General features: G+C 40.2%; 1 protein-coding gene across 1 annotated transcript in view; it reads right to left on the reverse strand.

Annotated features, from left to right (window-relative positions):
* NT5DC2 (5'-nucleotidase domain containing 2) overlaps nt 1-14,131 on the reverse strand; it is a 34,261-nt gene that overhangs the window by 4,125 nt on the left and 16,005 nt on the right. Inside the window, exons 6-13 of the mRNA XM_035106133.3 lie at nt 10,896-11,024; nt 10,066-10,126; nt 9,776-9,878; nt 7,008-7,109; nt 5,838-5,919; nt 3,759-3,845; nt 309-449; nt 6-70 (exon numbers count right to left, since the gene is read on the reverse strand). Coding sequence (XP_034962024.1) covers nt 6-70; nt 309-449; nt 3,759-3,845; nt 5,838-5,919; nt 7,008-7,109; nt 9,776-9,878; nt 10,066-10,126; nt 10,896-11,024 — 770 coding nt within the window. The remainder of the gene's footprint in view (nt 1-5; nt 71-308; nt 450-3,758; nt 3,846-5,837; nt 5,920-7,007; nt 7,110-9,775; nt 9,879-10,065; nt 10,127-10,895; nt 11,025-14,131) is intronic.

The raw sequence follows: 14,131 nt of genomic DNA on the forward strand, positions 1-14,131 counted from the left end.
CTCACCTAATTTCCTGTCGTTCTTTCATCCATTCGAGTAGCACCTGCCTAGATTCTGCATCTTGATACATCTAAAGTAAAAAAAAAAACCAAGATGTTTGAATGTTGAACATATCTGGATATCAGGCTAAATACATGTTCTAATACTTATGAAGGTTGCAGTTTTAAATCTCCTTTCATCAGAGAAAAGAAATACGAACAAGGAAATATAGCCAGGAAGTTGGCTTAGCTAAGGTTAGGGTGATGGCAAGCCTAACCATAATCATGCTAGGCAACTACCTAATATAATCATCATTTGGTCTATTTTACCTGCATTCTCTCCAAAAGTCCTGTAAGAGCCTGCTGCCAAGTCAAAGAGTGCATATATTGTTCTGTATTAATGATTCGGATTTCTGTTTCAAGTTCTGGAACAATGGCACCTGTCCTCCAACCATGCCGCAGCATGAGATCCTAAGAGAGAGGGTGGGAAAGGCATAGCATATGATACTGGTTACAGGTAGGTAGCCGTGTTGGTCTGGATCGAAGTAAAATAAAAAAATTCCTTCAGTAGCACCTTAAAGACCAACTAAGTTTTTATTTTGGTATGAGCTTTCGTGTGCATGCACACTTCTTCAGATACAGTGAAATGGAAGTTTCCAGGCACTTATGTAGAGAAGGGGTGGGGAGGGGTGGGGATGGGGAGGGGGGATCACTCAGAAGGGTGGTGGAAATGGGTGATTGACTGACTGATAGCTGTTGATGACCGCAAACGACTGCAAATGGTTTTGCATGAAAAAGCAAGGGTTGAGATGGCTGAAGATCGCTTATCATGTATAATGAGATAAGAACCCGGTATCTCTGTTCAAACCAGGTCCCTCCATGGTTTTGAGCTTGGTGATAAGTTGCAATTCAGCAACTTCTCTTTCCAGTCTATTTCTGAAATTCTTTTGTAGTAAGACAGCTACTTTGAGATCTTGTATAGAATGTCCTGGGAGATTGAAGTGTTCTCCTACTGGTTTTTCTGTCTTCTGGTTCCTGATGTCAGATTTATGTCCATTTATCCTTCCTGATGTCAGATTTATGTCCATTTAACCCTACGCCAAAGGATAAATGGACATAAATCTGACATCAGGAACCAGAAGACAGAAAAACCAGTAGGAGAACACTTCAATCTCCCAGGACATTCTATACAAGATCTCAAAGTAGCTGTCTTACTACAAAAGAATTTCAGAAATAGACTGGAAAGAGAAGTTGCTGAATTGCAACTTATCACCAAGCTCAAAACCATGGAGGGACCTGGTTTGAACAGAGATACCGGGTTCTTATCTCATTATACATGATAAGCGATCTTCAGCCATCTCAACCCTTGCTTTTTCATGCAAAACCATTTGCAGTCGTTTGCGGTCATCAACAGCTATCAGTCAGTCAATCACCCATTTCCACCACCCTTCTGAGTGATCCCCCCTCCCCATCCCCACCCCTCCCCACCCCTTCTCTACATAAGTGCCTGGAAACTTCCATTTCACTGTATCTGAAGAAGTGTGCATGCACACGAAAGCTCATACCAAAATAAAAACTTAGTTGGTCTTTAAGGTGCTACTGAAGGAATTTTTTTATTTTACATATGATACTGTGATGCATCAGTTCATAGCCTGAAGGAAACAATTTTTCACCCAGTTCTTACTCGCCAACAAGCAGGAAAGCCACTATTTGTTGTTAGCTTTTCGCTTTATCCTATAGTCTACTCTTTTCTTTCTCACACTATTTAATTTTTAAATAAACATTAATCTTCTTTTAGGTTTATTAGTCCTTGAGGTGTCAGTCCTTAGGAGTGGAGAAGAGGGGGTGGCGATCTCTGGGTTGAACAGAATGTGCTACAGGAATGTATGGTGGTTATGTTTTATTTACAAAAAAGAGGAAAATTTCTTAATAAACAAAATGCAGCAGTGATTATGTTTGTAGATGACAGCGTCTGCAAATTGCAGGTTAGGGAGTTTACTCAAGGCCAGATCATTCCCCAAACCAGTCAACCACTCATGCAGACTTGGTTTTATTCCCCTTAATGAAATATATTTATACCCTGCCTACCAAAACATGAAGATAGCATACAAAAGATACAATACATTCCAAAAACTATGATGTCAGATACGATAAAAGTACCCAATAAAACTATTCAGTAAAAGCTCTGCAGAGTTTTTCTAATGGCAGCCTCGGCAAGGAAATCAGCTTGAGTATAACTGAGCCAGCGCACAATGTCAGCTGGCAGGCTGGAGCCCTTCAGATGAACATGCAAAGAGCTATAGCAGGATAGAATCCTATGCATCGTTAGTACAAAACAAGTTCCACTGACATCAGTGGGTCCTGGTATTTTTTACTAAGCATGCATAGCAATGGGCGCCTGTCCAGCAGAAGCACCCTGCATCCCCCCAATCCAGTTTTCTGGAATGGTTCTTGCAAGGTGCAAGGGGTTGCTGCCAGAAGGAAATAGTGCCTCTCTATTCACAAGGTATACAAGGTAGATCCTGGCCAAGCAGAAAGGCAAGAAGTGGTGGGAGGAGAAATCTCTCATTTTGCAAGTTGCCTTTAGAAAAATAAAATGAAAAATATGGTTATATATGGACTGTGGTTTGGAAATGTGCCCCAAAAGAGCAGACCAGAAGAAAGTATTTGACCTTTTGCAATAAACTTGATGTTGGTATGGGTTTAAAATCAGGACTGTCTAAAAAGAAACTACCTATGCAATGGGAGCTGAACATTGAAGAATCAAAGCCATAGTGTCTTCCACAAATACCCTGTTTCCCCTTTTTTAATACATAGTCATAAAGTAAGCCATGGCAGGGTTTTTAAGGATTTGAGAAATATAAGACATACCCCGAAAATAAGCCATACTTCCACGCCGCGGAAACCAACCCCCACAGGCACCTCCGCTCACAGAGTCACTCCATGCGGCCGGCACTGCAGGAGCGCGATCAGCTGTGAAGCGGCGCTCCAAGAGCGTCCCTACTGCTTCCGTGCTTGCCGCCACCGCTGGGCTCACTGCTTCTTCCTTGCCTGGCCCAGCCAAGGAGCTTGGAGCGCCCTGCAGCAGCGGGCGGAGCACCTGAGCCAGCGGCCTCCGCCTGGCCTGGTCAAGGACGCCTGCCGCCCCGCCACCCGGAACCAGTGGCTGCTGCAGCACCGAGCACTCAAGAGAGCCCAGCGGCGCCCTGAGCCATAAATACCATACCGGCAATAAAAAAATAAGACACCCCACCGAAAGTAAGCCACCCTGTGTTTTTTTGAGGAAAAAAAGTTATAAGACGGTGTCTTAAAAAAGGGGAAACACGGTAAATCCTAGAGCAGGGGTAGGCAACCTAAGGCCCATGGGCCGTATGCAGCCCAATCGCCTTCTCAATGCGGACCGCAGACAGTCCGGGAATCGTCGTATTTTTACATGAATAGAATGTGTCCTTTTATTTAAAATGCATCTTTGGGTTATTTCTGGGGCCTGCCTGGTATTTTAACATGAGTAGTATGTGTACTTTCATTTAAAATGCATCTCTGGGTTATTTGTGGGGCATAGGAATTCGTTCATTTCCCCCCCCCCCCCAAATATAGTCCGGCCCACCACATGGTCTGAGGGATGGTGGACTGGCCCATGGCTGTAAAAGGTTGTTGACCCCTGTCCTAGAGCAACAATACTGAAGAATGAAGCTTATCCTTGGATTCCGGTAGCAAGCAGAGGCTACTAAGTAGCACTGAGCTAAAATTCCAAGTAGGCCTGCAAGATCTTGTACTTACTGCAAGATCACTGTACAAATGGTCACCAAAATAAAGGACTTTGGACCCCCGCCAGCCTGTTAGCCGCAGAAAATCAAACAGATTGCCCTGAAAAATAAGATGAACAAAAGAATGTGAGAATAAACTTAAATATCTGGTTTCTTCTTGCAAAGAAAAACAGTGTGTGCCGGTCTTGAAAAGGTCAAAAAAATAAGTCTCACTACTTTGATTTTTCTACAGAGCCAAGGAAACAAAGAGAAAATATTTGTTCAGAATAAACTGCTTATTAAAAAAAAACATCCATGGGTAAAAGCTTAAGGAGTTCTCACGGGAACTTTGTCAAATTAGGGGAAATGGAGACTTTGGAACGCTAGATTTATAATCCCATCAGTCCTACAAATTCATATCTTTCACGTTGGTTGTATTCAAGGAAACATTCTTAAATTTATAGACTAACTGATCCCTAAGTGTGTGGTGAGTTAAATTGTTATCTTATTTAGCCTCACTGTAGCTTTGCACGACAATCCATTGCTACTCCAATACTTACAGTTAAAAAACTACAAACAAAAAGTAGTTGTATCCAGAAAGCAATGAGACTGATGTTAGTAATGATTAATTTTGGTCCCATTACTTTAAATGGGTCTGCTTTAAAGCATAGCTAAGTCATGATTCATGTTAGTGATTTGCTATGTGCAGAACATTAATTTCAAGATAGTCTGGGCACAATTTCAATATGCTATTCCCAGGGCCCTCAAAGTAGGATACAGGCTACCTTATAAAGGTACACTTATTTTTTGCAGTGACCATTATCTGTTACTAAGCTTCTCCCCATTGGCCCAACTTCTGTATGTTTTGACTTTGATCTGTCCTCAGATATCCTAGCAGCAAAACACAGGCTGCTGGGTTCCCTTCACTATTACTCATGCTTCCTAATGAATCCCTGGCATGACCAGAACTAGACTTCCATCATCACTGACGTCAATCCCAACCCATCACATTCAAATTCACGCAGGATGAATGAATGACATTTTTTGCTGTTTAAAAGATCATTCTAATTCCAACTTTAGGAAACTTTCCCAACATTGGCATGCCTGGTAAGAATGGAGAAATGTGTTAATTTCAGTGGGAATTTGTTGTCAACCACATACACACACATCAATAATCATCTCCCTAACTATGGCAACCATTCAAATGTTTGTGCTGGGAAGATTTTAACATATTGGATTCTAAGACAAGAGTCTGGTAATAAAGACATCTGGGAAAAACACAACTAGGAAACTGCGGGTCAAAATGATTTCCCTACTGGGACACTTTTACCCATGTACCCGGTATTAGGTCACATATGGTATGAGTATACAGAGCCTTCCTCATCTTCTTAGTCTCATCCACACAGCATTCTATTAACAAATCTGGAAGATATTTAGCCATACTATGCTTGTTTGGATGATGCTACAGCCATTGTCCAATTGGCACCATATTGTTATGACCAAGATCATTGACTCAGCAATGAAATGCAGTGACATAATTTGACATTACAGTATATAATTCTGAAGGTCCGATTTGATCACTGCACTGCCTCAGAACCATTTCTGAATTTTAGAGAGCTCAACTGCAAATCACATAAAGTGGGTTACTAACAATTTTTCATGGTATATTCTACTGATCAATAAATTTCTAGCCTTCCTCAAAAGATTTTTCAAGACCCTGCTAACTCCTAGTCTACCTGCGGAACACGACTACCTCGTCTACATATTAAAATAGGAAAACGAAACCTCACTCGACTGTTTTCCTTCAGAAACAATGGGATGAAATCATTTCAAAAGAACAGGACAAATATGTTTATGACTTCAGAGGGATAATTATCCACCTCAGCTTTTATCTTATGACATATTTGCACCACAGTTCTAAGAATGGGAGATTCTAAGAAAATGGAAATAAAGAAGCTATGGAAAAAGTATAAAATTACAGCTATTAAACAAGAGTGGCAAATACTTGTTTCGTACTTGCTCACATACTTTAAAGCAACCCATTTCCCCCCTCTAATATCTGTAAGCTAAGCCACAAGCCATGAAGTAATAAGATTCTGTTAAGCAATCTTACCTGTTTGTAAATTTTCCCCTTTTCCAGTTTGCTTATTTTATCCCAATGAAGTGAACCTTTTTCATCCATTTTCCTGAAGGGTCTACAAAAGTCAAACAACTGCTATTACAGGCCTGAAAATGAGTGAGTCTTGCTATGGAAACTTGGAGTAAGATGACAAAGGAGAAGTGATTCCTTAAGTCACTTCGTAGTTAAATCATTAGTTTTTATTATGTGAGCTGTTCAAAAGTGTGTTACTGAAAGCTGCAGGAGGAAAGAAATTGGCCCATTTATTCACAACAGTTTGCATAATGAAAGTGTATAGTCTGTTTTAAGAGAAAAAACGGCCACTGCATGCTTACTTTTTCTAGGATGTTAGGGACTCAATATATATAACCACTTCAACACACATGGCAGCCGGGATAGAGGAAAAGGTGTCCTAAAAATAGTTACAGTGGAACCTCGGTTTACGCCTACCTCCGTTTACGAACACCTCCATTTACGAATGCCGCGGACCTGGAAGTGTTTATATCCGGGTTCTGCGGCACTCAGATGCACAGATGTGATCTGCACAGCTCACGCATGCGCAGAAGCGATGTGCGCAGCGCGCACAGAAGCATGCCTTCGGCGAGTGAACGCCTCTGTGGAATGGATTGCGTTCGCAAACTGAGGTACCACTGTATTTGGCTTTTTGTACATGGATGCTTGACTTCAATGGCTTGGATTACACATAGTATTAAAGACCTCAAATATTCCGCAAAAGGCAGGGGATTAACATAACACATTTCTGTACAATTTGACATGCAGTTTTAGAAGAAGGAGCTTGGGTTGGTCTGGCCAGAATTTTAAAATGCAAAAAAGTAACTTGGCATCTTGAAAGGAAGCCCATTATTGCCAAGGAAACCTTCTACATGACCATCTTTAGGATTATAGCAAGGTCACAATGCTGTGCTGCATTAAAGATGAACAGCTGCTGTCAAAACATGGCAGCTGCATACTTAATTCCCCGCTTCCCTCACCCCACCAGTCAGGGTTCCTGCCCATAGCCTGACATTCCTGCCTCTGCCCCCCTTTATCATCAACTAATGATGTGGGGCAGAGAAGCACAGAATCTGCAGTTGCCATTTTCTGTAACAGCTGCAGAGTTAAATGTAATATATAGGTCTGGTATACTACAATCACAAAACATACTTGCGTCTATCAGTGAAGAAATTCGGCTTATCTGCTTGCACAATGACCATGTCGAAAAGGTCTCGCCAGTTCTTCCCAACCATGTGCTTCATTCCTTTATCACTGCAGACAAAAACAGGGAAAGGTTATTTCATTTAATCCAGTGTATGGTACTCTAGAGAAAGATTTCATTTTGATCTGATGAAAGACATGGATTATCTGCCAAGATTTTTTCTTTTTTAAAAAAAATTCTAACCTGCCTTCCTAACAGCACAGTGGGAGCTGAGTTTTCTTAGGGCTTACTGTTTGTCTACACCAGGGGTAGGCAACCTAAGGTCCATGGGCCGGATGCGGTCCAATTGCCATCTCAATCCAGCCCACGGATGGTTCAGGAATCAGCGTATTTTTACATGAGTAGAATGTGTCCTTTTATTTAAAATGCATCTCTGGGTTATTTGTGGGGCATAGGAATCCGTTCGTAATTTTTTTCAAAATATAGTCTGGCCCAACACATGGTCTGAGAGACAGTGGACCGGCCCATGGCTGAAAAAGGTTGCTGACCCCTGGTCTACACAAAGATGGGGTCCACAAAATGATTTTTCCTTCCTTTACTCTGAATTCCAGAAGCAGTCAAAGCAATAATATAAAATTAACATCATTAGCGCAAGGATTTTTTGTTTGTGCAATAAAACTCTTCTCTGCTCTCCTTCTCTGTGCCCTCTAAAATTGTTCTGGTGTTTCTTCCCAACTGTCTAGAACGTTTTGGGGAGGGCATAATTCCATTATGCAAGTGTAAATCCTTGAGTTAACGGAACAAATGAACTGGATACTGCCCCAAGCCTTCTTACTTCTTCTCTGGGTACCTCCAAAATGCAGACCAATCCTAGAAGGGAGCCTTTCTCCACGCTCAGGAAAAGGTTGTGGTTTCGTCCTCAATACTGTGCTAGGCTTCAGAAGCAGTCAAAAAGTAAGAAAGCTGCAGTCCAGTTACATGTGTTCCTTAGGGTATCTTCAATACATACACTGTTCTTAATGGTCTGCAACTTTATTATTTATGTAAGCAATTTATGTAGCAGTGTACAATGAGGTTACAAAAGAGAAAAATACTAACTATGAAAATCAGAAAAGTTTTCTTTAAATGCTTTTAAAACTGTTCACCAAGCACCTGAAGTTTGACAGGTTACACCCCTGTCAGATCTCGGAGGCATTCCAGGGAACTGGGACCACAACACTGAGCTCACAATCTCTGGCGGATGCAAACCAAGAACAGAATTCAACTAAGTCATTGTGTGCACAGAACAAGGTCTGCTAGCACAATGGGCCACCTTCTCCCTCTTCCCTGCCCTGCCCCCCCAAATTATGTCCTGGAGGAAAACCCAGAACAGACTTAGGGAGTGTGTGAGGGCCCCCACAGGAGAAACGTCATGTTGTCCCTATGTTGAATTCCACTCCATGTGTCAGAGCCACAAGGGTCAACTAACAGCAACTCCCCTGAAGACTGGGTGATCAGACAGGAAAGTTTGGAATCAGGTGGTCCCCAAGTTGTTAAGGGCCCTGTGAATTAATAAAGTTATTTTCTATTATTACAAATTATTCTCCGATCCTTCCCTGCCTGAGGTTTCCCTTGGCTTCTGAGTTCAGCTTGACCAGACCTCAACCATGTCTTTAGGCTAAAAGGTTCATATTGGCAAGTCCATTCGTGAACTAGGTTAGGGAGCCAGGACGGGTGTCACTTGCTGCATAACACATGCAGCGGCAAACATGCATTTGCCACCATATTACATGTGAAGAAGGCTTCAGTATTTTGCGGGCTCCTGCGGAGGTTTCTTAGGGAGGCACTTGGTAGTTAATTCGTGAGATAAATGGCTCCAAGTCATTTCCAGCCTAGATCAACAACAACAGAATAGTACCTTCAGTTCTGCAAAGGTATGGATGGAGAACATGTTCCATTACCAAAGTCTACAAAAAACACCTATTATGGAAGAGTTGATTATTATTTTTTAAAGGAACTTACTATAGAATCTGAAGGCTTCGGCCCATTACCATCTATTCATTAGGTTACCTATAATGTATGCCATGTTCTATTTTATTGCACAATCCTTCCCTGCAGGAAGATGGGGTGCATCCAGATATCCCATCAGAGCCCAGTTGCTTCTCACTTTGGCACGTGTGGAAGCACCACACACCAGGACATTACAGAAAACAGGATGCCTGTATTTACCTTCTCTATTCCCAGCCAGCCCTTTCCTTTGGGCTGTTCCAGTAATTCAGATCCATAGCATGAGTCACTCACAGCAGGCAAAAAGGGAGGGTCAGTTGGAATTATCAGAGGCACACAGACCATAGCGTTCAGCCAACATGCACCTATGCATACCAAGGTGGGACAACGAAACAGACCTGTGCATGCACCAGGACAGAACTGTGCCCCTAGGAATGATTACAATCACTTTTCAAATTTAACTTTGCAACCACAAAACTAGCAATGCAGTTTCTCCAGTTTCACAGTCGTGTACAATTCCTTGCTAAAACTTGTTGTACTTGTTTGTAATGGTATGATTATGTTGTTAACTGAACACCACCATCACCTTATGGAGAAAGCAGGGTAACAAATCAAATACACAAATAGATCCTCATGTTATTATAATAATAAAATCTTATCTTCCAACAATTAAAAATGTTTACATAAGAAAGCTGCTATCCAGATGGTCTACACTGAACAATTACTACTGTCATTTAACATTTGCACATAAGCAACCATTTCATCAAGACGCATAAGAGGTGATACTCACACAAAGCTAAAAGGACTGTTTGTGATAAGAAATAGTTTTTTGTTGTGGTTAACCAGTCGATTTAGGACAGCATAAGTTTCATCTCCATGAAGAATATATTTTTCTGCAAGAAACAGATTAAGCTAAGCATAATGTAGAAGTACACAACACTATGACAAAAAAAAAGAAGAAAACATTTAGGCAAATTTCAGTTTGGTGGTTCAAAACCATTAATCTAAAGCCATCAGATGCCAGACAGTGTTCATTACTATTCAAAAAAAACCTTAATCAAAGTTTAGAACTTAACTGACCCATGTCCTTTTCAATCCATTTGTACATCATTCCTTTCACATGGACATCTTTAATGGCATCCTAAAACAGCAACGAGTAGTTATGCATAAGTCTTAAACCTTGCATTGTATTATGTATACAGCACCATCAATGTATATGCCGCTTTATAACGTAATCATCAAAAGAGAAAACTGTCAGGAACTTGACATATGAGGTAGGAAATCTGCACCCAAAGCACTAACACAGTTCCGTGTATCAGTGGGCTTTGAGGGCTCTCTCTCTCTCTGTGTGTGTGTGTAACACAGAGAAACCAAATGATAAGTAATTTCCAGGAAGCCACTAAAGTCACTGATACATGGGTATATTTAAATTCACAGTCCAAAGCAACTGTGACGCTAAAGATGTATAAGCAGAGTCCTTTTGTGCAGTCAGGTTCCTATAGGTGCTGAAAAAAAAGCAGCTTAGGAGTATTACCGAAGATGACAAATAACCAAAGCAATGTACGAACCAACCAGAGTCAGGACACCTTAAAGATGAAGTGGAATCCAGTCCACAAAAGCATATGCCACAATAAAACATGTTAGTCCTTGAGGTACCACAAGACTGGCGCTTTTGCTGCAACAGAATAACATGGCTGCCCCTCTGGAAAATGCAATATAGATATTCACTATACTTCATTCTAATTTTTTTTTTAAGAATTAATGATTGCTAGATTTTTTTTTGGTCTCCATTATTTATTTATTTACACTATTTGACAATGGTACATTACGCTTGTGCAATGCAACTCTCATATAAGAGACGGGACTGCCAAAGGGAGTGTTCACCTATACCCTCAAACAGCTATACTCACACTTATATCCTTGTAAAGATGAACTTGGTCATACTCAATATTGTGAGTCATGAAATAGTCAGTCACGGATGAAAGCAGAGTCATTTCAGGAAGGGAGAAGATGTCCATAAACTGCTTAATTGATGGACCCTGTCCAAAAGAGGAAATGCAATTTTTTTTTAAAAAAATGATGTTTAACATAATGTACTTCTATATGAAGTGGGAGGTTGGACACAGTGTCTCGCATTTCAGCTGAACACAGCATACCCTCTGCGGATGCAATAATAGAGAGTTACTGAAGTTTTTGAATTGGCAGCTGTGGTTTTCCTCTCCAAAGCAAGGAATCAAACGTGGCACGTATGTACAGGAGTCAGAGACTTAACTAGGCAAGTATGAGATGATTTTAGAGACTCTGGTAAACAACACTGGGAACATGTATACTTAACTGGCATGCATCTAATTCTATCAGGATTTGTGAAAGATTAGCAAATCCCCTCTTGTTTCCATTAGCTTTGGGACTGACGTAAAGAAACACCCACCTGCTGGTGTCTGCTTTTTTAAGCTACTATTATGTTGTTGATGTTGTTTTACTGCTGACTTGGGTTTTACTTGAGCTGCCTTTGGCTCATCTAATGGTCTCAAACGATGGGATATAACACACACACATGAAAAAATTGCTTCAGCAGCAACTTCGTATGGCCAAGAAATACAGAAACAAATAACATTACCAAATTTACCAAAGTAAGTTAATTAAAAATTCCACGCAGGAAACAAAATCATTCAAGCTATTAAAAATGGCAACATTGTAAATAATTGTGTATAGAGATTCATTCCTTGATATTAATACACCTCTTTAAAGGAACTATGCTGACCCATTAACCTATGATCTATAAATTATATTCAAAATTGGATTGGGTTTGGATTGATATATAGGCCAAGTTTGTCTATGCCTGGTTTATATAGTCATTTCTGTACAGAAAGGTGACTGGACAGACTGCACTCACGTCTTCACCATTTCACTATAGAAACTGAAGAGAGGCTTGGTTTATGGAGAGATTGCACACACATAGGTACAGCAAATCTTTGTCATGATGCAAGGAGATAAACCTATTGCATGGTATTCACATGTCATCAGACATGGAAAAAACATAGTAGACACCTCTGGATAACTATAGAGGGATAAATCATTGGTTAGCTTTTGATTTGCATGAGGACATTGTGAGGTCAGATTAGTAATGGTCAGGAATGTATATGTGTTATTGTATAGAACAAAAAAAAAGTATTTCCTCCAATCTTTTGAGGCAATACAGCCCAAGTCTATTTGAAGCATTTGGATTTAGCTGTATTAAAACAAGCTAAATGAAATAAAAATAAAATAAATATAAGTACCCTAGATTGAACTGCACTGACATGCAGGAAATGAGAAAATATCAGTGATCTCAAACTCTGTGCTATCATGAACCTCCAGTGTCTTTTCTGGTCGCTAAAGGGTATAGTAAATACAGTAGTAGGATCTGAAGATTCTGCATAGATACTACTATACTTGGCGATTTGTTTATTTCAAGAACTACTTCCCAATTTCTCAGGTCTTTAAAGAAATGGGAGTCTCGTCTAGAAATGGCAACAATTACACAGACAAAAATCTGTTCTCTTTTAGCGGCTAAACAGTAGGAAACAAAAACAACAAAAAGCCAAGACTGAATTACAAATTAAAGCCATATGTGGCAGTCTGTTAACAACTGATAACTATTGAAATATGACCTTTACTTTCATCTGACTAAAGGAATAATCTGTTAAGAAACACTTTTATTAAACAGAAATCAGATACTAACTGCCATATGGCCAGGGGGCTGGTATCATTACTGATTAAGTAAAACAGCTACATCATAATGACATTAATTAGCCAAGACCTAATTCAACAGAACTCACCTTCCAACTATAATGACATAAACAAATCATTTCTGGTCTGTCAGTTGGAAGGGACTTATGTACACTGTCAATGCACACACTAGAGCAATAAACTAATCAATACCATGTTATCAGACCATTCAAGACCTACCTTCTTTTTAGGCTTCTGATTTGCTAAACTAACATTATTCCACCAATATCTTGTGGTTTTTTTTTAATGCATGTATCATCTCCAAAGCTTCCCATATTTTAATCAGATACGTTTAATTTCTTGATGAAACCCTGGCGTTTGTTCTAAAACAATGTAATAAGCAGCCTTAAATGTGTTCAAAAGACCCCAGGAGGGGAGATAATTATTTTAAATAAGATGGGCCAATGAATAGTTGCACTAGTGGGAGCCAGCACAATGAATCCCACTAACACAACAATGCGCCCCTCTTGCCACCACAACCCCCCCTGCAATAGGCTTTGTGAGAGTGCAAAGAAGGATGAGAAGTTCCTCTACTGACAGAGCAAACTCCTTAGCACTACTTTGAAGTCATCCCAAAATATATAAATGTGTTGCCAGATAATTATTATTTCTAATTTAAAAGGGGGACTTCTACTTAGAGGCACAGCTCTGTTTTGCATTCTGACTCGGAAGTTTTGTAAACTGCTTAGAAGATTTGATCGATCAGTTATATCAAAACATTACGAATAAAAAATCCAAATGTTAAAATAAGCCAGCACTTCTCTTGTGGCTCTGTAATATCTATGCTTGCTTGTATATACATACTACCACCCCACAGAAATACCTTGGCAGGTTTTGAAGTTATTTATAAAGGAGAGTTTCAATTAAACTGTAAAGTCAAATTGATGGTCCTGGGCACTATCCAAATTCATAGTCATAGACCAAGCAATCATAAGCACCTAAAAGCAGCTCAAGGGCACTGGGAAAACTTGACATTTAAACAAACAGCAACCAACTCAAGAGTAGCTCATTTGTCTGACTTTACATGTTTGAAATTTTAAAAATGTCAGAGAAATCACTTTTTGAACAGTGAAAGACGCAGCTGAATTCTTCTGGATGCATCTGGTATGAAGGCAAGATCTTTCAGAATTTATGGTTCTTTCAGAATTTATGGTTCTTTCCCACTCAGGTTGGAAATCTACATGAAAGGCTTCAGGATGACAGGAATCCACATAAAACGAGAAAAAACTAAAGGAACATAAAATATCACATACATAAAAGACTTAAGAGCATCAATGGTGGGGTAACGCCTGATAAGCTAGAAGAGCCACTGTCCCTCTCATGTCAGTGGCTCTTCTAGCTTATCGGGCGTTCCTCAAGGAGAAGATCTGTAGTGGCC

This window comes from Zootoca vivipara, chromosome 2, assembly GCF_965207765.1.
Source record: "Zootoca vivipara chromosome 2, rZooViv2.hap1.1, whole genome shotgun sequence".
NCBI classification, from domain to species: Eukaryota; Metazoa; Chordata; class Lepidosauria; order Squamata; family Lacertidae; genus Zootoca; species Zootoca vivipara.